We start from the raw sequence: 25222 nt of genomic DNA, 5'->3' as shown, positions 1-25222 counted from the left end.
GTCTATGGTAGCCCTGTGAGCTTCTGCAAAATTCAAATGAACCATCATATCTAGGACATGTTCCCTGACATTGGTTCCATATTTCATATGTGAGTTATAAACATAATTTATAGCCTCGTGTCACATAGAAGATGATGGTTGTCCGAACATTTCCTGTAACGACGCCATAATTTCATGGGTTGTGGGCATGGCTTCATGTTTCTTAGTGAGCACATTGGATATGCTCGCTAAGATATAGGCCCTTGCCTTTTCATTTTGCCCTTACCCATATTTCTTTATTTATTTGCAACGATACTATAGTGATTTAGAATAAGTGCTACCCGAAGCAGTCAAATACTCTTTCACTAAAGCAAGACATTCTTGACTAAATACTAGCTCCAGAATAACTCATATTCCGGTAGTCATTTAGCTACCGTTTTTGTTCAAGAACTTACTAACACTTAGTAATTCTGTAAGTGACCCGCCATTTTCAGATCTTATAAAACGATATGAACGTGCCCTCGAATTGGAAGACAATGTGCAAGACGAAATTATAATACCCTATTCATTTCTTAAGCTTGGGTTTTTCTTAATTATATATTATAACCTTCCGAAGGGATCACCACTGTTAACAACTAGCAAGTGCCACATAAAAATGATATCAGGCGCAACATAAGAATCTCACGATTCAAGGAAACCATAGGATATGTTGACACATTTCCTTCACCCACTTACTATGAACTACTTCCCTCATTCACCTTGTTATTGACCCATGTAAATACTTTCCAAATGGAGCAATCGAGGTAAAATCGACACAAAGCCGAGCATGAATCTCATGGTGTGACCTATTGAGGACGTGAGAGCTAAAAACGATACATTGTATGTATTATTAATCTCCCGCTGAAGTGTTCTAAATGTTTGGGTATTCTTTAAATTAGGTTTATTATGACTAATTTTAAACAACCTAAGTCTATGTGATTGTTATCCAAGTATAACGTTTATATTTGGATTTTAACCTACGATGTCTAGGTGTTAAAACTAGTTTTAAACCTCACACCGCTCATACAAGCTCATAAATACCTATTAACAATGCTCATCATTTCGGTCATAATCCCCAAGTCGGAGGTATTATGTAAACCGTCAACTTAAATACCCCCAGCCTTAGATAAGATTATGAACCAATTGAGTTTGTAACCAAATTTTATAAGATAGCAATCTATTTTAACTATTAAAACAAGTTGTTAACCTAAGTGAGCATGTTGTTTATCTTTGTTATGGATTTTAATGTCTAATTCAATTTTATAATAACTTACAAAAATTAGACATGCTGAACATCCATAACTTACATAAAAGATATTCAACATTTACATAACCTTTATATTAAAACATTTTGAAACCCTATACATGCATACTATATATTATAACACTTTATAACATACTTTCAATGTATGTAACATGCTTCCTATGGTGGGATTTTAATTCTACATGATATACTTTATGCACATACAAGATTTATTTAATTATAACATATATCACATGCATAAATAATTAAACACAAACTGATATGGTTTTAGTTTTGGCATTTTCAAGCAACTAAAGGCCTAACTATTACAAAATTTCAGCAAAAATCAGCTTAAAAGACCTTCTGAAGCGTTCGAACTTTCTTGAATCGAACTTCCAATGTTAAAAAAGGGTTGAACCGGGTAAAACCCATCGAGTACCATCAAGCAATGAATACCATTGAGCATACCATCAAGCATTGAGTATGCTAATGTGCATCGAGTATGACATCAAGCATCAACAAACATCGAGTATTTAACAAAATATCATCGAATGAACGCCATCGACCATCGAGTAAGGCATCATGCAGCGAGTATTTCATGAAATCCCATCGAGTATGAGCATCAGCATCGAGTATTTCATAAAATATCATCGAGTAAACGCATCGAGTACCATCAAGTATGGCATCGTGCATCAAGTATTTCATGAAATACCATCAAGTATGCCATCGAGTATTCCATCAAGCACCGAGTATGTGGCAATGGTTTGAATTTCCAGTTCCTGCTGCTCGACCTTCTTCACTTCTTTCTCCAATTACAACCTAATTGCAACTCTAATGACTCCAAACGAATTGTAAACACTTAAATACATATTAAGGCCCATCAAACAAGAGCCAATTACAAGAGTTACAACATAATTGAAAAGAATTAAATGCCCAAACTCAGAAAAACCATATCATTTCACCATTTTCATACAGTTTATGAAAAACACCCATCAAACTCAAATTAACGATAATTGGGTGTGTAAATCATGCTCTGATACCAATTGATAGAGTCAACTAACATGCAGCGGAGAAAATCAGAATCAATAAGCACTCTAATTACACTTAATTTGTGTTCAAAACATGCTTTAGAAAAACTATTTCACAAGAGGGTTTGCTGAACACAATACTTTTGGTGAACCTTCTTCAAAACCAGCTGAACTCCATGAAAAGATACTTCAATCTTTAAGTAGACCACCACAAAGATCTTATCTACTATTCTCTTGCAAGGATTGTATGGTGGAAACACTAAATTAAGTTGGTTTTTATAGAACTAAAGAGGATTTGCTGAGGGTTTCGAATTCTAAAAAATTTTTGTAGAAATTTTGAATGCTTGGCTCATCATTCAGCCTAACACCCCAATTTATAAAGCTTTCAACATGCAATCTCAAAGCTTGCATGAAGCCCTGCTCTTTCTTCATGAATTGAGTGGAATTGGATGAATAAGGTGCTTGCATCTTTAGTGTAGATTTCCAACTTTTGAAAATTTCCCTTTTGTTTTTCAAATTGTATTTTTCAAAATTTATTTCTAAAATAAATTTAATAAATAAACTAATTTATTTGTTATTAGTTTTATAAAAAATAATTCAATTAATTAATTTTAGATGAAACTAATTAATTAAACTTTTAATTAATTTGTTAATTTAATATCTAACATTAAATTAATAAAACACCAATTTCACTATAATGAATTTAATTTCATATAAATAATATTTAAATAATAATTTAAGTATTAATCGATTCTCCAATTTTGTTTAATTTGGGTAAAATTAAACATTTCAATTGTATCGAATACAATTAATAGAGACCCTAATTGAATTTCAACATGATAGACATCCTAATCAAAGAAGGAAGAGTAGAAGGCTTGAAGGAGCGTCAGCGGTTGAGTCTGTTGTGGAGGTTAAGGACCACAACTGAGATAACTTTCAATTTTGTTCGGAAGTTGATCATTTAAAGGAATGAAGAAACAGAAAGGGAGGCACGGAAGTTTTACGTATCTAGAGTTGGGAAGGTGAGCTCTCGAGAGTAGGAGTTTGGGTGTACCATCATATAGTCTCCATCGTCGTGTGTCGATTATCGTTTACTTCTTCTAAGCGATCGAGTAGCAGAGCCCAGCGATCGTGTAGTAATTGGTAAGCGATCGTGTTGTCATCTGTAAGGGATCGTGTAATAGTTTGTAAGCGATCGTGTAGGAGTTTGTAAGCGATCGCGGAGTATTTTGTAAGCGATCATCTAGTATTACTTAGTGATCGTGTAGAACTTGTAAACGATCGTTTAGCATTGGGTAAGCGATCGAGTAGTAATTGTAAGCAATCGTTTAGTCCTGTTTGACTCTTATCGTTTAATGAAGAACTCATTCATCGTTTAACTATTGTGTCGACGAGTTATGTTAATCGAAGTCCTTTAAAGGATTAGTTTCCTAACAGAACATTTCATATTCTAAACCCTAATTTCAAATCTTATCAAGATTACTCGATTTACTAATCCAAATTACGAGCTAGTAGAGGGACCTTGTGAACTTACAGATTATGAGCTCCAACGATTTTCAATTAATTGGTTAAACTCTTTAAAACAAATTAATCACTTTTCGTTAACTACCAAGAGATTCCACTATAGCTCGATAGTTGCACCTTCCTTACTGTAGATATATTTTTGTCCATTTTAACCATAATCGGTAAGTCAATCCTTCACAGGTCGTTCGTATTTACAACTAGGTCAAAGATTATCGTTTTACCCCTGTAAATACATCTTGCTCCTTGAGCTCCCACCAATCCTCCATTGAACAATTAATTTATAGTCCAACTTATAAACCATAACCCTCTCTTTCATGAAAGAGGGAGGGAGGGTCCCATTGTTCAAGACAAGGCATCGACGCTTAAGAAAACAACCTATCTGCTAACCCTAAGTCAGGTAGGAGTGAATTCCATATTGCAAAGCTATGTCTCCAGCTATTTATCTGGTCTTATCCCCAAAATGAAAAGCCTATTGAGCAGTGTTGTTGGACTACCCTCACCTATTCAAATCAAAGGATAATCTTGTATAAACAAGTGTTCATAGTTAGCTCAGGATTAAGATCAAATTACCCTAGGTCATTGAATTTGAAATAGTCAGCTTTAATGTAAACAGATGTTATAAAGAAAAGTGATTATTTCGAGGTCCGGTCTTATGCAAACTCATTGCACAGGATGCCTTACTCACATATCTCCACATGAATGATTTTTGGATCACATCTTTTATATCGTTATACAAAATGGATCACATCCAATAGTGTCACCAGGATGAGGTACCCAATCTCATCCATATACTTATAGAACATTTTTGGCTACAAACTAAAACTTGATCCTCTTTTATGTTGCCACATAAAGTTAAAGTATCCATGTTATAGTCATAGATTTATTTATTGGATTTTTATAAAAGAATGCAATATCAATAATAATTTATTGAATAAAATACTCAACAATATTTTCATTGATAAATAGAAGGTATTAACAATATTTACGAACTGCGAGTTTAGGACATTCCCAGCACTTTATCCGGTTACTTCTCTTAGGATGAACAACTACCTAGGTGATCAGTCACCTTGTGTATATAAATAGGCTTTTATGCCTACATTCTTATTCATTAAATAAAAGTACTCTTGAATTCTTGAAGCAATATACTAACCTCAAAATCTTTTACACTAACACTTCCTTTGGTTTTAAATACCCTCGAGCATTCCTTATGATTCCTTAAATTGCTCTACATAGAGTGATGAGGTCTACTTCCACTTGTCTAAAATCTACTAAACTCAACATCACAAAAATATGTAAGGAATAATATTTAACCTTGTGTCAAAGAAAAATTCTTAATTATGACCGCTACCTTAAAGTTCATTTCAAATGTCTTAGCCTCCATTCATCCCAACTTTTATTGTCCTTATATAAAAATCACAAACCAACACCTAGAAAATCCAAAATATTGTGTCTTGTCCATATTTTTCACTAATAAAAACCAACTTATTTTGAGCCCTAATGACCAAAATCTTTGACACAAGTAGTTTCTAGGGTTTCAAACACCATCAAGCTTACCTTATTATTCCTTTGATTGCACTATTGAGACTTACGAGGTTTCTCCCCACTTGTCCAAAATCTAGTAAAACTCAAGATCATAACCAAATGTATGGATTTTGAATCAATCTTGTGTGAGAGAAAAATCCTTAAATTTGACCGCCACCTTCAATTTCTTTTCAAACGTTTTAGCCCTCGGTAATCAAAAGTTTTATTGTCCTTAAATAAAAAGGCATAAATCAAAACTCAAAATATCCTAAATATTGTCTCTTATCCATAATCCCGATCTATAAAATCCAACTTGTTTTCACCAATGACCTGAAATCTTTTACACTAACACTTCCTTTGATTTCAAATAACCTCGAGCATTCCTTATTAATCCTTAAATTGTTCTATTGAGAGTTATGAGGTTTACTTCCACTTGTTCAACATCTACCAAACTCAACATCACAAAAAAAATGTAAGGAATTATATTTAATCTTGTGTCAAAGAAAAATCTTAACTAGGAGCACCAAAGACCCAAAAACATTTACACTAGCACTTCCTGCGATTTCAAATACCCCCAAGCTTCCTTTATCATTCCTTTAATTGCTCTATTGAAACTGATGAGGTTTACCTCCACTTGTAAATCTAACAAAACTCAAGATCACTAACAAATATATGGAATTTGAGCTAATCTTTTGCCAAAGAATAATGTTTAACTATTGCCGCCACATTCAACTTTGTCCCAAATGTCTTAACCTTTGTTCATCCCAACTTTTATTGTCCTTATATAAAACTACAAACCAACACTCAAAAAGTCTTGAACGTTGTCTCTTATCCAAACTCTTGACTAATAAAATCTAACTTGTTTTGAGCACCAATGATACAAAATCTTTTATACTAGCACTTTCTACGATTTCAAACACCCTCAAGCTCCCCTTATTATTCCTTTAATTGATCAATATCTAGAATTAAGGGGTCGTTTGGTCGGAAGAAAAAGAGGGTGAGAATGGGAATAGGTTTACAAATCCCATGTTTGGTTGGTGGGATTTGTTTATTATCTTGGAAAAGGCAATTCCTAGGTATCTTTTACCCACACAAATGAAGGAATTACATACCCATTGAGAAGTGTGGGTTTTCATTTCTTCTTCCACTTCCTACCACGATTTTTCTTCCTTCCAGCCGTGAAATCGTATAGTATTTTGTTACTCAGCGATCGTGTAGCATTTGGTAAGCGATCGTGTAGCATTTGATAGGCGATCGTATAGCATTTTGCTACTCAGCGATCGTGTAGCATTTGGTAAGTGATCGTGTAGCATTTAGTAGGGCAAGCGATCGTATAGCATTGGGTAGGCGATCGTATAACATTGGGTAGACGATCGTATAACATTTTGTTACTCAGCGATCGTATAGCATTTGGTAAGCGATCGTGTAGCATTTGGTAAACAATCGTATAGCATTGGGTAGGCGATCGTATAACATTTTGTTACTCAGTGATCATCTAGCAGAGCTAAGCGATCGTGTAGCAGAGCTCAGTGATTGTGTAGCATTTGGTAAGAGATCGTATAGCATTTGGTAGGCGATCGTATAGCATTTTGTTACTCAGTGATCATGTAGCATTTGGTAAGCAATCGTATAGCATTTGGTAGAGGATCGTATAGCATTGAGTAAGCAATCGTATAGCGTTTTGTTACTCAGCGATCGTGTAACGGAGCTCAGTGATCGTGTAGATAATTTAAGCGATCGTATAGTATTTTGTAAACGATCGTGTAGCAAAACTCAGCGATCGTATAGTATTTTGTAAACGATTGTGTAGCAAAGCTCAGCAATCATGTAGATAATTTAAGTGGTCTATAGTATTTTGTAAACGATCGTGTAGCGGAGCTCAGCGATCGTGTAGATAATTTAAGTGATCATATTGTTACGAAATCGACAATTAAAGAACACAAAAAAAAGGGAACGTGGAGATAGAGAAGATCGACACACAGATATACGTGGTTCACTAACAGTCTAAACCCTAGGGTCATAATCGTAAATAACTACAAATAAATAAATATGCTGAATACGAATTCTGAATAGGTTTCGAGGGCGTTACCCACGAACCCCTACCAGGGGGTGCAGCCCCTGGACCTTGGCTTGCTAACCGGGCAGCGAGACCCCCGTACTTGGTTGTTCGAAGTGCCAACAAACATATTCAAGGTATTTCAACAAATGCTTGATAGGGACAAGACCCTCAAACTATCTCCACAATGGTATGATATTGTCTGCATAAACACTCATGGTTTTGTTTTTTGTTTCACCCCAAAAGATCTCATACCAATGGAGATAGTCATTCTCACTTATATACTCATGATCCTCCTCTTATCTTTCCTCTTATCTAACCAATGTGGAACTTTCATGTATAATATTTTGTAAACGATCGTTTGGACTTGTTTTCACAATCTCAATTTAATTCCCACATACTATTCTCACGCATATTATTCCCAGACATTGTTCCCCATGCACAATTAAACATAGTCATCCTTGATTCCCAGCAATTTTATTGCCAAACATCTAATTCCTAGACAAAACCTCAATCCAAACGGCCCCTAAAGAGTTTACCTCCACTAGTCTAAAATCTAGCATAACTCAAGATCACAACCAATTGTTTGGATTTTGAACCAATCTCGTGTCAAACTCAAACTGAAGATCGCAATCAATTGTATGGAATTTGAGCCAATCTTGTGCCAAGTTCATCTTATTCGCCTCTGCTTTCTTTCCTCTCCTTATTCTTCCACTCCAATGGAGGTGCAGCCCAAAGAGACAACGAGCACACCCCTAGTGGCGGTAGAGGTGAAGACTGAATGTTAAAATTTAAAAAAAAAAAAAAAAAAAAAAAAAAAAAAAAAAAAGGTTTACAAATTAACAATGCCACTTTCGCTTTTTACACTCTGTATTGGTCTTAAAAATATTGTGGCATAGATACAAGTGATTTTCTAGTAACCACATACATGTCAACGCTTTCTTGTGATAATTAAAATAGACCTTAAATATTCATTTTGAGGTTTCAGATCGACTCTATAACTTCAAGTTTTAATTAGATTTGAAATTTATTTTTCTTGAACTTGATTTTGAGATTTGGTTGTTTCAATTTTTAAAATTTAAAATTTTAATGTTTTGATTTTATTTCTCAATCTGTCTTGATTGTCATTTGATTTCTTTTGTTTGTTGAATGATTTAGGATTTGAGTTTGTTTTGATTTGAATTTCAAAGATTTTGATGTGATTCTATAGATTTTAGGTCATTAATTTTGTTAACTGTTGTTTTAGTTATTTACTAAATATAAATTAATATTAATATTTAAGTATATAATTTAGCCACCCAAAACTAAATACAGTGGAGTTATGAACATAAATAAGATTACTTACGGTGTGGATTACTAATTAAAAAGTCGTTTTAGATGACATGATTACTAAATTTTGTTAGGGGTTTATTTTAGTAAATTACTAAATCTACACTCTGTATACGTGAGTGCTAAAAGAGTAAAATATTGAATAACAATAGGTATAGAAATATTAAACACTTGCAAGCATAGTAGTCAAGCTTTAGTAATTCGGGCCAAGTCCCACGAAATGCTATAGAAGATCAAAACAAGGTGGTAATCTCAAGTGCCATTTATCAAAAATATGATGCGTCGGACAGTCAGGACAATGGTTTCTCTTGAACAACATGAAGAGATTTGATCTTATTTTCTATAAATACTATTCTTCTAACCATAGTAGCTCCAAGGGACCAATGTAGTTGATAATTTTTACCCTTAAAAATTTATGAAGGGAAGTAGCTCAAATTTAATTTACATCCAATTATAATTAACAAGAGACATGAGCTATTTAATCTACATCTAACAGACTTGTGTTTGTATTAAGTGAGATTAGATCTCATCAGCCACTCGGGTTTATAAGAAATTACTCCCTTGCCTTGCTGATTTTGGTGTAGTCTTAATACCTGACTAGGAAATTACATTATCTATAATTCAAAATCTAGTTTGCCCATCTTTACATTATGCTATGTTGGGGTTCGAATAAACGATCCCTAAAACATCCAACCCGAAATTAAAATTCTCTTAAACAGAACATTTCCAATATTTTTCAGAAATCTCCTTGCAATTCAATCTCGCTAACTATGATAACACGTATTCCTAAAATCCAAAGTTGATTAAGCCATTTTGCTAAAGAAAAATCATCAAATGACTTCCAAGAACACTCGATCAAGTGTTAGCAGCAAGAATGGGAGGGAATCCTTCCAAGATTCCTAGTGCATTAATATTTGAATTTTGAGAAGTTTCTTGAATTCGTCGGAAGACCAATGCAAACTAATCTATCTAAAAGACCAATTCAACTAAAACATTATTCCAGTTCTGTAACAATACCAACGACACCACGAAAAGAACAGGTACCCATACACTAAAACCTCCAACACAAGACGCAACGGGAATCAAAAGGGAGATGGCCAAAGACAGCATTATATTTCTCATAGGAATGCAATATTACATTTTAAAATCAAGAAAAATAAATTAGGACCACGTTCATGAACGATTAGACAAAGCAACTATTAACAATTATGTGACACAAAATATATATATATCTTCACGAACTAATAGAAGATTAACTCAATGGATTAAATCATAAGAAAATGCATTCAATTCCTAAAATATACTTCGTGCTCCAAACAAATCAGAAAACCAAAGAAAATTGAATGCCGATATTTGAGCCATCTAAAGCCCATGTCAACTAAAATAGATGTCATCCAATATCTATAGCCCATTTCAAAGATCATGTACTACAAATAAGCAACTGCACTTCCATCAAACAAAGCGTAGAGAGGTAGCAACAGTATGAATCAAACAGGAAGAGTAGCTCATCGGAAAAACAAAATGTGATTTCAAAATACCATAAATGAGGGCCTCCAAAGTCGTCGACAATTATAGCAACATGTCCGAGGAATTTTTTCCTAGTATCTTAAGAACACAAAACACGCTAGATAACTATGAAAGAAATAACAGCTCCATCGAATTAAACATCACCATTTTCAAAATTAATCGACGCTCTGCATGATATCCTCTGCGGTGAATTTGGTACCTTTGTCCTTGTCAGCGGCGGCACGGCCCTTGCCTTTACGATCCAGAAGTGATTTGCGGTCCTTGTCCAGCCTGAGCTTCGTAATCACGACCTTAGAGGGTTTGATGCCGACGTTCACAGTGGAACCGTTAACCTTTTCCCGAGTGATGCGCTCGATGTGGATAACCCACTTCCTACGATACACCTGCACTACCTTACCCTCCCGGCCCTTGTAAGTTCCACGGACGACTTGGACCTCGTCATCTTTCCGGATCGGCATAGATCGAACGTTGTACTTTGACCGGAGGTCAGACGAGAGAGGAGCACTCATAATAACCCGACGAACGCTCGACGGGGCCGTAAAATGAGCCTTGCGGCTCTTGCGGCGGGAACTGGAAACCCTAGGATTGTACTTCATGGCGGCCGGAGAGAGTGGGAAGGGGGAAGGGGGAAGGGGGAAGGGGGAAGGGGATAGGGGACTGGTGAGTGAAAGGCGAAGTTAGGGTTTCTCTTCCTTTTATACATACAATTGCCAAATTACTTTGGGCCTAGCTTAGCTTCGATGGGCCTTAATTTGGACTTACAAACTTGTGGACCGAATTTGGTCTTCCAAAAAGTATGGTAAAGCAAATAAAGGGTATTCATATATTAGTGGTTAATTACGTGTTTAGTTCCTTCAAATTTGGATTTCGTGTCTATTTTATTATTAAATTTGTAAAAATATTAAAAACATTCTTGAACTTTCAATTTATATCTAATAACTCTTAAATAAATTTGATTTTCTTAAAAGTTAGTTAAACTATGATATATATGTTGGGTTTTATGTCCTGTAAATAAACTATTTATTGATTATTAATAAAATAAATTGTTGTCTTATTTTGTATTTAATTTTGCATAACTTAATCTAATAAAACAAATTTTCAAGTTATTTTATGAAACCTTGAACCATGTGTAGTTGAGATACTAGTGGATCATGTAATAACATGGTGTATGGATAAGGTTGAGTGTCTTATCCTGGTGACACAATGGGACTCACTTTGTAATTGTGATAATCGATTTGATATAAATTGTTCATGTGGAGATATGTGAGCGGGTATGTCCTATACAAAAAGTTTGTATAAGATTAGATCGCGAAATAATTAATCTCTTTTTAAATCCATTAATTGAGGAGGTTAATATTTTATAGGATAATCATATGTAACTCGATCTTAATTTTGAATGAGTTATGAATTTCTGTCTATAAAGGCTCATCCTTTGAATTGCATGGGTGAGAATGGTTCGAGCCGCCAACTCAATAAGCCTACACTACAAGAAAAGCTATATTTTTTTTACATTTGCAATTTTAAATTTTGACCTTTTTATGAAAAAATGTCAAGTAATAGGTAATTTTAAAGAGAAACGTCAAGAATTTCTTAGAAAATGCGAAGGTTGTGCAATTTTTTGGACTTTTTTCATGCTGACACACTACTTGATGTTTAAAAAATGTCAAGAGTTCTTTAGGTTATTTTAGGAACTATTAAACTTCTTCAATTCTTTTTTGCCAAAAATTTCACGAGTGAGGTCTACCACTTGTTGTCTTCCCTCTCAAATGAATCCAGCTCCCTCTCGCACAAAATTTTCACGTTGTCACTTTCTTGCCACTGCAGCTTCCTTCCCACTGTTGCTTCCTTGTCATCGCTGCTTCCTTGCCACCACTTCCATGCACGAAGATTTCAGCCTAAGCCCAAGTCTTCATCTCGGCGAATCCAATTTCTTGCTTTCGTTTTTTGCATTTTAGAGGTTTGTATTTTAGGGTTAAGAGGTTCGTTTTTTGTATTTAAAGTTTAAGGTTCATATTTCAGAAACTTACTTTTCGTTTAGTGTATTGCAAAAGTTCATATTTTAGGTTCAGAGTTTCTCCATCTTCTTGCTGACTGCCCAGCCTCATTTCTTGGCTTCGACACCCCCATGTTGGGGCTAATGCCCTAAAGTCTCGTGTCCTGTAGTTTGTAAACAGTTTGTACGAACGTTTGTGATGTATAATATATGATATTTACTTCACTTCTTGATTTTACACATTTAGATGTTTTATTTGCTTTACCACAAACCAATAAACTAAAATCTTTGGTTGTCTTTATGTAACTTAAGTATGTATGTGGTGACATACAAGTGGATTATGTCTTAATAGATAACCAAAATGGTCTGTAGTATATGGATATATGAGGGAAACCTTATCCTGGTAATGTTACGGATGTGGCCCGCTTTGTGGAATAGTTACAAGTGTTGTGACTTGTCACAGATGGTCTGATCCTGATCATTTGTGGAGGGAACATGCGAGCGGGAGCATCCTATATAAAGAGTTCGTATAAGACTTGACCACGAAGTGTTAACGTCTCGTCATATAACCTCGTTCATGATAGAGACTTCACTTCACTAGGATGACCATAGGTAACATGACCTCAATCCTGAGTGAGTTGGGAACTTCTGCCATTGAGGACGGTTCTTTGATTTGCTTTGGGTGCGAGTGGCTAGAGCGCCAACTCAAACCTACCACTTTAGCGATTCGTTTGATTTGCGTCTGGAGTTCCCAAACTCTCGACGGTTTATTTGATGCGTCGGGAGTTACAAGAACTCCCGACGCAGTAATATATACGTAAGGAGTTCCTTCATTAGTTGAAAATTGTCTTTTAAATATTTTTAATTTAAAGTTTGTAATTTTTAAAAATTTGATCTGAATAATCTGTAAAACATAATTAACCAAATAAAAATTCACATAATAAATAAAACAACGAAAACGAAGTCCATACTATAATAAATAAATAAATAATTACAATATCCTAAAATAAATAATAAAAAAAAAATCGATACTAGAACTTCATAAACATTCATATCACAGATACATAAAAGAAATAAAATGAAAACAACGTCTAAAACACGTCTGGAACACAGCATCTTCAACAATCGTCCAAGCTCATCTTCGAACAGCATTCTACAATAAAACAAAAACATTCAAATGTCATAATCGGTAAACATCCGCAACACGTTCAAACTTCATAAACAAAACATCCACAACACATTAGAACTTTGTAAATATTCATAAACACACAAGAACTCCAAGTTCAACGATAAAACGGGTGTAATGAAACTCTACCCACCCCCCACGACAAACATAGAACCTCCCGAACATCAAAAAACACACAAATATCATAAATAAGGACTAACACACATAAAACTCAAACTTTGTCCCCAAAATGATTTAAATCAATCTCGACCTACCCCCACAACACATTAGAACTTCATAAACATTCATAAACACACAAGAACTCTAAGTTTAACGACAAGACGAGTGTAATGAAACTCTACTCCCCCCATAACAAACATGGAACCTCCCGAAAATTTAAACACACAAATATCATAAACAAGGACCAACACACATAAAACTCAAACTTTGTCTCCAAACTGATTTAAACCAATCTCAACCCAACCCCCACAACATATTATAACTTCATAAACATTCATAAACACACAAGAACTCTAAGTTCAACGACAAGACGAGTGTAATGAAACTCTACCGACCCCCCACGACAAACATGGAACCTCTCGAACATCAAAAAACACACAAATATCATAAACAGGGACCAACACACATAAAACTCAAACTTTGTCCTCAAAATGGTTTAAACCAATCTCAACCCACCCCCAAAACACATTAGAACTTCATAAAGAACTCCAAGTTCAACGACAAGACGAGTGTAATGAAACTCTACCCATCCTCACCCCTCACGACAAACATGGAACCTCCCAAACATAAAAAAACATACAAATTTCATAACTGCAGGCTACCATAACTATAGTATAGCCAACAATTCTTTATCATAAAACTACTTAAGACATAACTACTTTGCTACCATAACTATAGGATAGCAACATATAAGACAACTAAATAATGTAGTAATCATACCTAATTCGATGGGTCTCCTCTCTGTGATCGTATCATGTCTTCAATCATTTTTCTCATTTTTTTCATTTGTCTTGCATGATCCTCTTTCATTTGTTTCTAAACGTCTTCAAGTTTCTTAATCCTCGACTGAGACTATTTGAAATTGACTCTCAATTCCTCCATTCCCCTCTCTGTTCCTTGAGTGGATGACGAGCTTGATGAGATGCTACCCTTCTTGACTTAGGCTTAAGGCCCCAACCTAGGCCTTTTGAATATCCGGGTCGTCTACCCAAAACTGTCTCATAGATTTCATCTCCTGTTAGTGGTTGAGAACCTTCTAGAGTGGGGTTGGATTGTAATTCCAACATTTGATTCTAGACATATTAATTAAATGTGTAAGAACGAGCGACTAAAGTTAGAAATGAAAAACAACACGATAGTAAAGCAAAAAATGTTACATGTGCATTTTCAACTGCCTCGTTCACGAACTTGCCACCTTTAGAGTGTGTTTCCCTAAATAGGTCAACACGTCCTATTTTTCGACCTTCTTTTACCTGCAAATCTATCTGAATTTGCAGGAATAACTTCGATCCGCCTATGTGGTCGAACAATAATTTCTCTCTATTTTTCCTGTTCGTCATAGACATTTCCTACATTTCAACAAAAAAATAAATGTCAAAAGTGTGATGTATTAGTAAATGCAGCAAATGATACATGCTTTAAATATTCTACCTCAAACGTTTCACTTTCGAAGCGGTCACACAAAAAATACCAATCTTCTGGTCTATTTTTAAGCCAGTTAGGCAATTTGGCACGTGCTTGTTGAAGATCTCCACATTTCCTATAATGTCTGTGCAAATCTGCTCTAAATTCTTTGAAGGAGTTTTGCATTTGATGTTCTATAAAACGGTTAAGTCGTTGACTGGACAGATCAAGTTTGAAATGAGGCTACAAAAGAATGAAGGAAGAATTAGCATAAATGATGTTCATGACTCTTAATCTACAATTGACTCTAAAAGAATAAACTTATAATTACTTACCAACAATTGACTCTTAGCCAATTCTATAAACTCGTTTGGAACCTCAGCAAAAGTACGACATCATATTGGAAATACAAATCTTATAGCGACACCAATCGCATTACTAAATTGTACCAAATGTTGAGATATCGATTTTGTCTCCCCCGCATGATCACGATTGTAACTTTGCCATGTTTTTTGACATATTTTTCTAACTCGATGTTCTGCGAATGTTCGCGTTTATGATGTATTTCAGTTAACAAAATATATTTCAAAATATACTAACCTGAAGTATCACCCACAGAAGATCCCGTATTGCCTAGATATATCTCATGGAATTCTTCATCGGCCTCCTATTGCCTATTAGGAGTTGACATCGTATCTATACAAACACAAAAAAGACAAAACAATATTAAATTAATATGAAATACGTGTAAACAAAGCAAAAGAGAATTGAGTAGATACATCATTACTCATCATCATAATCTAATTCAAATTATTCATAAGCACTTGAACTGTTATTGGAAGATAATTAAAATGTTATCAGCATATGTTTTTTTCAATATGTATTACATCCAATTTATGTCGTAACAATAGTCTAGACCAATATGGAAGTTGGAAAAAAATACTTTTCTTAGTCCAGTTTAGAATTCGTTTTCTTTTTTTATCTTGCTTCGATGGATGTTTACTAGGCACAGAAAAGTTTAGCATATTTATTTATTGTAAGATCTCTTCTCCATTCATTACGACTGGAGGAGGTCTACGTTCAACTTTTCCATCATGTTGTCTACTTCAACGCCAACTATGATTCTCTGGAAGATAACGTCGATGTCCCGTAAATGATATTTTTTCTCTTATCTCGAAGGACGAATTATCTTCTTTGCATATTGGACATGCTCGATAACCTTTTGTACTCCACCCAAATAGGTCACTGTATGCAGGAAAATCATTAATCGCCCATAATAAGGTAGCATGTAGTTGAAAAAACTCACCAGTAACAGAATCATAAGTTCGCACACCAATTATCCATAACTCTTTCAACTCTTTAATCAACGGCTGCAAGTAAACATCAATTTCCTTTCTAGGAGATTTTGGACCAGGTATGAGCAAAGACATGAAGAAGTTTGTTTCCTTCATGCATTTCCAAGGGGGCAAATTATAAGGAATTATCACCACATGCTACATACTATAAGAAGTATTCATATTTCCAAACGGATTGAACCCATCTGAAGCTAATCCCAAATGAACATTTCGGGGATCTAAAGCGAAATGAGGAAATTCACGATCAAAATGTTTCCACCCCTCTATATCAGCTGGATGTCGCAATACATCATCCATTTCAACTCGCTTATCTTTATGTCATTTCATGTCAGAAGCGCCTTCTTTTAATGCAAACAATCGTTTTAATCTCGGTATCAATGGAAAATGACGCAATACCTTACGTGGTATTTTTTTTTACCCTTTCCATCATTAACTTTGTACCGAGACTCACCACAAACGGAGCATTGTCGCAAATCTGCAAATTTTTTCCAATACAATACACAATCATATTTGCACACATGAATAGACTCATAACCTAGGCCTAAATCACGCAATTTTCGCTTGGCTTCATAAAAGGAAGTAGGTATAGAGGTGGAAACGCTGCTTTTAACAATTCCAGCAACATGTCAAATGATTTGTTACTCCAGTCGTTGAGAACTTTGATATGCATCAATTTCACTAAAAAGTTCAAGAACAAAAAATGCGAACAACCAGGGTATAATTCATTACGTGCTTCGGTCATTAAATCCTCGAATAAATTCGTGGTATCTCTTTCTTGACCATTAGAGGACATTTCATTCTCAATCATTTTTTTATTTGCATTTCCGTTTTCAATTGGAACTTGTAAATCGTTTATAAGATTCAACATCTCATTTTCTTCGACAACATTACTCTTTATAATATCTATTTCAATATTCTGTATTGAATGACTTGTTTGACTTTCAAAACTTCTAGATAAGTTTACTGGCTCTCCATGATATACCCATTCACAGCATGAGGGAGATATTTCATATGTTAATAGATATCATTACACAATATCTATTTTTTTCCCAAATTTAATTCATACAATTCTTGCATAGACATCTTATTCGTCTGGAATTATTAACATGAAACTTTGTCATATCTAAAAACTGAGATACTCCTCTATACTCCACTGATAACTTATTCCTTAGTTTAGTCCATTCTTTATTCATCCTTAAAAACAAATCTTTTTAAATCTTTTCTGACCAACTTGTAATCCAAAACAATAACCTGGATTAAAGGACAAAGTACAAATAGTTTATTAAGCATGAATTTTGATTAACTTATTACAAAATTTCAAGTTTGTTCGGAGTATTTAAAATTTTAAATAATTTATAATACGTGATTTGACTTTTTTTTGCCCCTAATGTTATTGATTTTTCCCCTCTAAACTAAGTCCAAAATTAAGTAAATTATAACATCCATAATCCAAAAAATTGCATAAATTGAAACATCCGCAATTTGTGGCTTAAATAAAAAATAATGCTAATTAAAAACAATCCACAATAACATCCATACTCCAAAAAAATTGCATAAATTGAAACATCAACAATCCATAATAACAACTCAATCCACAATAACATGCTATAAATTTCCACAATTCACAAAAAATTACATAAATTGAAACATTCACAATCCACAATAACAACTCAATCCATAAAAAAATTGCATAAATTAAAAAATAATGATTTAAATTAATATACAAAATAAGAGAAAATAAAATGGGAGGATTACCGACGGGCGGCGGCTGGCGGTTGAAGGAGGAGGCTGTTGAAGTAGGGGAGGCGGCAGCGACGGGCTGCTTGAAGGACCTAAACGCAAAGGGAAGGGAGAGGGATCAGCGGGCGAGGGAGCGGAGCGGGGGGAGGAGATCGACGGGGAAGAAGGATGGGGAAAATGACAGAGATCGACAAAGGGAAAGGGAAGAATCGTAGCGGCGACGGCGGGTTTGGGGTTCGGCGGCGATGGGTTAGGGTTGAAAATGGGGAGAATGGGGAAATGAGGAATAAGAGATCTGGTTTTTACCAGATCCCATCTCCCGACGCCGCCCGACGGGTGTCGGGAGATCCGTCGGGTGGAACTCTCAACGGTTAGAGTATGGCATTGGGAGTGTCCCGCGAACTCCTGATGCCTATTTTGTTCGTTGGGAGTTCCCAGGAACTCCCAAAGCCTATTTTGTTCGTCGGGAGTTCCTGGGGAACTCCTAACGGTTCTTTACGGCGTCGGGAGACACCCTTTCTCCCAACAATCAAACTCTCGATGATCGATTTAGGCGTGGGAAACTCATTTTTCTTGTAGTGGAAATAATAAGTACTGTAAAAAAGAATAAAAAAATAATAAATACAAATAGTAAAAACGATTATTGTAAATACTATAGCAAATATGGGTTTTGAAATAATATTGATTGTAGCTAATTGAGAAATACAAAATAATATTCAATAGGTGATTATAATAGTTTTAGAATAATCATTGTTCTAAACACACCCTAAGCAATTACTATGTTTGTTTTTAATCATTTTTTTTTTCAAAATTTGAAATTTATTATGAAATAAGATATAATCCATTTTTTCGCTTCCTTTTATTTTCCTTTTTAGTATTGTTTATAATATATTATAACGAGTTTAGATTTGAAATACAATCAATAATTTTTTACAAATTCAGTTTATTGTATTAATTTGGTATACAAATTTTGTTTTTTCTTTTATGTATTATTTTGTACTATGAAAACAGATATTTCAATGTGGGCAAAGAATCGATATCAAATATGTATCTATACTGATACATCCAAATACGTGGCAGCTACATGTCAAATACCTATAATGAAATATTTGATTTTTTTCTAAAAAAATTTTTGGACACGTGTGTCCCCTTCCAGATTAATGAAAGGGACACGACAAAAAAAAAAAAAGAAAAAGAAAAAAAAAAAAAAGTGTACACTTGAGCTAAATTTTAAGCCCACAACCCACTTATTTTATAGGGATTTCTATCTAAAAGACTTAAAGGTTAGACACTTATTTTGTTAATGTTTTGAACATTTCATTTTTTTACAAAAAAGACCTATTGGCTTCTTATTTTCATTAATATTAGTGGTTATTTACAATTTAGCTCTCACCTACGTTATTTATATATATATATATTTATTTATTTCTCTCTCCCCCATGCATATTCTCTCTCCTCCGTAATTCACACCAATTTCTTCATCTTTCCTCCATTTTCTCCTTCCTCCCTCTCTTTTCTCCTTCCGGCAGTGTGAATTGCAGACGGTAGACAATGGCGTGGGACAAATTGATAGCTCGACACAAGATGATATGAACGACTTTGGACGAATCGATATTGCAAATGGTATGAGGAGAATCAACGGTGATGGATTGAGCAGATTCGATCGACAGTATGGCGAGAAGAACAAATTCGATCGACGATATGGTGAGACGAACAAATTCGATCGACGATATGGTGAGACGAACAAATTCGGTCGACGACAATGAGAAGAGAGATTTGTGGCAGTCATGACTTAAGAAGAAGAGATAAATATTGAGGGTTATATATTATAAACTACCATATGAAGATGAACTTTATTTTTTCCTATTTTTTATATACATTGTGATACATATGTATTTTTTTTTAGTTTTTGCAGAAAATATGATATATACTATAGTATATGTATTCATTTATTTGATATAAACAAGTATTTTTTTTATTTAGACTTATTGTATTATGATATATATATTGTAGTGTAAATGAAATTTATAAAGATTTATATATTGTGGTATATTTCATATATTAGTTTATATTGTGATTTATGTCTGAGTCAGTATTTAATTTATAAACGGCAGTGTATTTCATATATTGGTTAGAATATTTTCAAATACCTAACAAAATGTTCTAAAGTATATTTAAAATAATTTTGGTATATTTAAAATAGTCATTAATCCGTAAAAAAACTAATAAATTGATACATGAAAACCAATGCAAATAGAAAATAAAATTTTATTAAATACATTTTTTAAATTAAAAAATAAAAATAAAATAAAATAAATACATTTTCTCTCTCTAAATGATAAACGAGAAAAATTATATTAAATGCATTTTCTCTAAATATATTTTCTCTCACCATGATTAAAATAGCTTCAAAATAAGAAAAAAAATATATAAAGATAAATTTGTTATGTAAAAGTCCCTATTATTTTATAAAAATATTACAATCTTCAACGACCCAAAAAGGAAAATAAGTAAAAGAAAAATCAGAAAAACAAAACAAACCCTAAAATAAAATTTCCTTCTCCTCCGATTCAGATTCAGCCCCTCCATTCTCTTCGTCTTCAATGCACGAGTCACGCCGCCCCCATCTTCTTCCCATTTATTCGATTCAGCAAAGCCAAACCTGCACTGGTCGCCGCCGCACCTTGCTGCAGACCATGCCTCAGAAGAAAAATACGAAGGGTAGAAACTAGGACGGGAAGAAGAACACCAAGAAAAAGACGATGAGTCAGTACTCGAGAGGAGGAGAAAAATAAAATGAAGAAGAAGAAGAACAAAAATAAAGAGGAAAAGGGGTCTATGCTATGTAAGAAGGAAGTCGATTGAGGGGCTTTTCATATTTCTAGAAGGAATAAATGACTACATGCAAACTACTGCACATCAACACTGGCTGCCAAATGGCAAGATTTTTCCTACAATTTTATATTTTATAGGATTGTTTAATACTTGGTTGCTAATTTTTTAACACATTTAAAAAATTCTCTACTTTTCCCCCTAAATTATTTAAGCTAATTGTTGTTTTAAATATTAAACAATCTCGTTACTATCATTAAGTTTTTAAAATTCATTTTTTTAATCCATATTGGCTAATTTTAATTATTTTATTATATATATAAAGAAAATATATTAAAAAATAGATATAAAAAATTGATTTATCCTCGAACGTATTCGTATCTTAATTTTTTAGAAATTGGTGAATATTTGTGCTTCATAGATTTGGTATGTCTTTCCTTTAATGTATTTTTGAAGATTTAATGAATAAAATCAAAGGATTTTGTTTTCACTATTGAGTTCAAAATGGGAGAGATTTAGTGGAACGAATGTTGGTTTTTTTTTTTTCAATGGGAACAATATTATGTATTTAAATTTTTTTTTTTGTTGATATTAAAATTTTTTATTTGTAGCACTGAATCTAGATATGCATATCTAAACAAATTTTGCTTGTTTATTTTATGGATAACTTGAAATGCAGACAACTAAGTTAAAAAACTTAAGTAGGCGTTAGTAGATACAAATATTAATGAATGCTCAATTTTCTATCAACTAAAACAAGATTCTATATCCAAACCATTTTTTATTTTTTCTTTTTAATTTTAGGAGTATATAGTTATTTACCATCCCTTATGAATAACATATAATATCATTTTAAGAAAGTAAGACTAGATTTGCATAAAATAAAATAACAATAAAAAGTTTTTTTTTTTTTTTTTTTTTTGAAAACCAATCAAATTTTGTTTAATTTTTTACTATTAGTAATAAGGAAGCTAAAAACGTATCTATCTAATATAAAGTTAAATAATTTAAAAGGTTAATGCCTATTTAAGCTACGTTTTTTTCTAAAAAAAAATTCTTTAATTCAACATTTCACCACTATTTTTTTTTCTCCAAAGATCAATCAATTCAAAAGAACTACATAAAAAAACAAACAGACAATGTAGATAATATTTATTATACTAATTTTTAAATTTTAGTTTATAACTTTTATTTCAATTAAATCATATGTATTCTAATTTTATTTATCATTTTTTTTCTATCTATTTCCCTCCAAAGACGCCTAAGGCAAGCCTAAAAGAAGATTTTCCTCTTCATTAAAGGTCAAATATATAAATAATTTAACTAAATGAAAAATATATTTATTCATCACAAAAACTAATATTCCAAAGAATTTAAACTATGTCTAATTTACTTTATTTTTATGGTAAATTAACCTTAAGTAAATACATAGAATTTTAGTGACTAAATTTATGTCAAATATTTATTATTCAAACTAAATAAAATATATATTCAAATTTCACCGTAGAATTTTAAATTGTAACGTATTTTAACTAGTATTTAAAAAAGATGTCAACAATAGGATCTCTCACATTTGAACATTAAGGACTATATATATATATATTTTTTTTTTTTAAAAAAGCATTATCGTACCTAATTTAAAATAATTTTTTTTGGAAAAAAAAAAAAAGAAAAGAAAGGAAAAAAAGAGTCGGTGCATTGTCTCATGATAATTAAAATAGCAGTCTAAAAAAGAATCGAATCACGCACACCCAACCCAAAAAAGAGCATTATAGGTGTTAAAAAGGCAAGAAAATGGTAAAAAGCAGAAACGTGTAAGAATTCACCTTTTTACTGAGATGAATCCGCTGGCTCCCCCATTTTTAGCCCCGCAAATATTTGCATTTCTCACACGTGCACCACCTTTCCCTCGCTTTTAAGTTTAACACCTCCTCCTTCCAATTTCCATTCCTTCCAAAAACTCCTCTCCCGCAATTTTTCTGCTGCCCCCATTCTTTCTTTTTTCTTTCAGTCCGGCGACGGGAAGGCCAATGGAAGCCGCTTCTTCTTCCTTCGGCCTTCTCAACGATAATTGGAGTCCTACGACTTCATTTGCTTCTCCGATTCCATGGACTCGCCACCAGGATAAGCTTTTTGAGCACGCTCTCGTCATGGTGCCCGAGGATTCTCCGAACCGTTGGATAAAAATCGCCGGTCTCGTTCCCGGTAAATCGGCGGCTGACGTTAGATACCATTATGATGTCTTGGTTTCTGACGTACTGAATATTGACTCTGGACGAGTTGAGTTGCCCAATTATGCCGATGACTTAGCGGCGTTGAGATCGCCGGAGAGGGAGGATTCGCCGCGTCCGTTATCGGAGAAAGCGCCGTCTGAGAGGAAAAAGGGGAAACCCTGGACCAAAACGGAACACCAGTACGTTACGTTACTTCAACTTAATTTAGCTTCTCTCAACATAATTATTAATTAGTTAAAATACCTTTCTATAAAAAAAATTTAAAATACCATTTTTAGTCACATTATTTCGAGAGTTGTTTCATTTTAATTTTGATTTATGTATTTTTAAATGTTCATTTTTAATTCATATGTTTCAAGATTTTTTTTTTTTTTAATTTAATCACTAACTTATTATTGAGACTAAATTTAAGTTTTATTGGAAATATAGATTATTATTATTATTATTATTATTATTATTATTATTATTTAAGAATGACCCAATTCGTCTACTGACAATTCTATTAAGGTAAGGATTAAAATGGGCCATAATAAAATGGAGGAAAACTTTGAAACTTAGGAACCAATTTAAATCAAACCTTAAATTTCAGAAATTAAATGCATAATTTCATTCTATTACTTTTTAGTATTTTTACTATAAATTTTTTTAAATCATTCATATATTATATTTTCTTGTATAATTATTATAATCATTTAATTAATTTTGACTAAAATCAATATTGAGATAAGAAAATTATTTTAAATAATTGAACGGTTGAAAATATTTAGTAAAATATCATATTGTATCTATAGCGATTTTTTCTATTCCTTCGGTTACATTTAAAAATAACCATTTGAGATACTAAATTTAACATATATAGAAAATATATGAATTAAAATGGAATAATCTCTCTAAGTATAACGACAAAAAAAAGTATTTTAATCAATTAATTTTCTGAACAATCGTCAATTGATAAAATTAGATGACTTATTATTATTAAGTAGGTAAAATTTGAAAGTTTAAAAAAAATGGATAGATTTGATATCTAGAAGAAAAGAAATTGAAATGAAATTTCCAAATGAGGCAGGCTATTTTTATTGGGGCTGAAGAAATTTGGAAAGGGTGATTGGAGAAGCATTTCTAGAAACACAGTGATTACAAGAACTCCAACTCAAGTAGCCAGCCATGCCCAAAAATATTTTCTCCGCCAAGAGTCTGGCAGGAAAGATCGGAAAAGATCAAGCATACACGACATCACCACCGTAGAAGGCAGTTTGGTAACGGCGGCGGCTGCCACTAGTCACAGTCAACCAAGTATCTTTTCAGTGGCTCAACCGTCGTCGCCGTCGTTTCCGTTGCCGCTGCAACACCAGTTTGCATCCGGAAGCTATTTTCCTTACCAAAGAAGCTTGCTGGATTACTGAAAGTTTGGGGTTATTTATCATACGCAATCGTAGGTATACCGTATATTTATATATATAATATTTGTATACTAAACAAAATGGCAAAAGTCTGCTTTATTAAGATTTTGTCGTTTTTGAGTTCTATTATCCATCGCCTCCTTAATCAAGGTTTTGTAGCGACGGATCATACCAGACAAATATAAACATATAAAATACTTTTATCTTATGTTTATAAATTTGCTGGGTTGGGTTTTTTATTTGTTAAAGTTTCATTATGTCAGTGGGCTTTTATTTATTAAGCCCAAATGTCAAATATATGTACTTCAAGTCTCTAATCCAGCAGCTTAAAAACCTGAGCATTGCAAGTCGGTTTTTTCAGAAGTCATGCCCAGTGTGGATGCATTTTCGCAAGGTTAAAGTTATGCCCATTCTGCAATCTGTTTTTAACTGAATTTTTTAGCCTCTGTTTTCATAGAACACAGTGGGTAATTTCTGAGTTTTTTATGAGAGATTTGTTGAAGTATTGTCGATCTCTTCTTCTATATTTTGGGCTGTTTTTTCTTCTTGAACATTGAAGCTAATACAAGAGTATTCATTTTGCACAGTATGTTCTTCTCTTTACTCTCTTCTA

General features: G+C 33.4%; 2 protein-coding genes across 2 annotated transcripts; one reads left to right on the top strand and one right to left on the bottom strand.

The window, feature by feature from the left end:
* Positions 1-10220: 10220 nt before the first annotated feature.
* LOC150037138 (large ribosomal subunit protein uL24z) lies at positions 10221-10914 on the bottom strand. Its single transcript, XM_090311749.1, has one exon. The coding sequence runs from the start codon at positions 10840-10842 to the stop codon at positions 10402-10404; it is 441 nt and encodes a 146-aa protein (XP_090167875.1). The 5' UTR covers positions 10843-10914; the 3' UTR covers positions 10221-10401.
* An 11954-nt stretch (positions 10915-22868) lies between these two features.
* On the top strand, positions 22869-24848 carry LOC120074454 (transcription factor DIVARICATA-like). The gene is made up of 2 exons (XM_039027580.2): positions 22869-23388; positions 24276-24848. The coding sequence occupies exons 1-2, from the start codon at positions 23006-23008 to the stop codon at positions 24610-24612; spliced, it is 720 nt and encodes a 239-aa protein (XP_038883508.1). The 5' UTR covers positions 22869-23005; the 3' UTR covers positions 24613-24848.
* Positions 24849-25222: the final 374 nt, after the last annotated feature.

This window comes from Benincasa hispida, chromosome 3, assembly GCF_027475165.1.
Source record: "Benincasa hispida cultivar pf3 chromosome 3, pf3_genome.v1.1, whole genome shotgun sequence".
In the NCBI taxonomy this organism is placed as follows: Eukaryota; Viridiplantae; Streptophyta; class Magnoliopsida; order Cucurbitales; family Cucurbitaceae; genus Benincasa; species Benincasa hispida.
Note: the sequence above shows the minus strand (reverse complement) of the source record. Positions and strands in the feature narration are given on the sequence as shown.

Excerpts from the sequence above, each read along its gene's own strand:
- LOC120074454 (XM_039027580.2), top strand. The coding sequence starts at position 23,006 with ATGGAAGCCGCTTCTTCTTCCTTCGGCCTTCTCAACGATAATTGGAGT. Across the intron at positions 23,389-24,275 it reads TGGACCAAAACGGAACACCA|GCTATTTTTATTGGGGCTGA; the intron begins GTACGTTACGTT and ends CAAATGAGGCAG.
- LOC150037138 (XM_090311749.1), bottom strand. The coding sequence starts at position 10,842 with ATGAAGTACAATCCTAGGGTTTCCAGTTCCCGCCGCAAGAGCCGCAAG.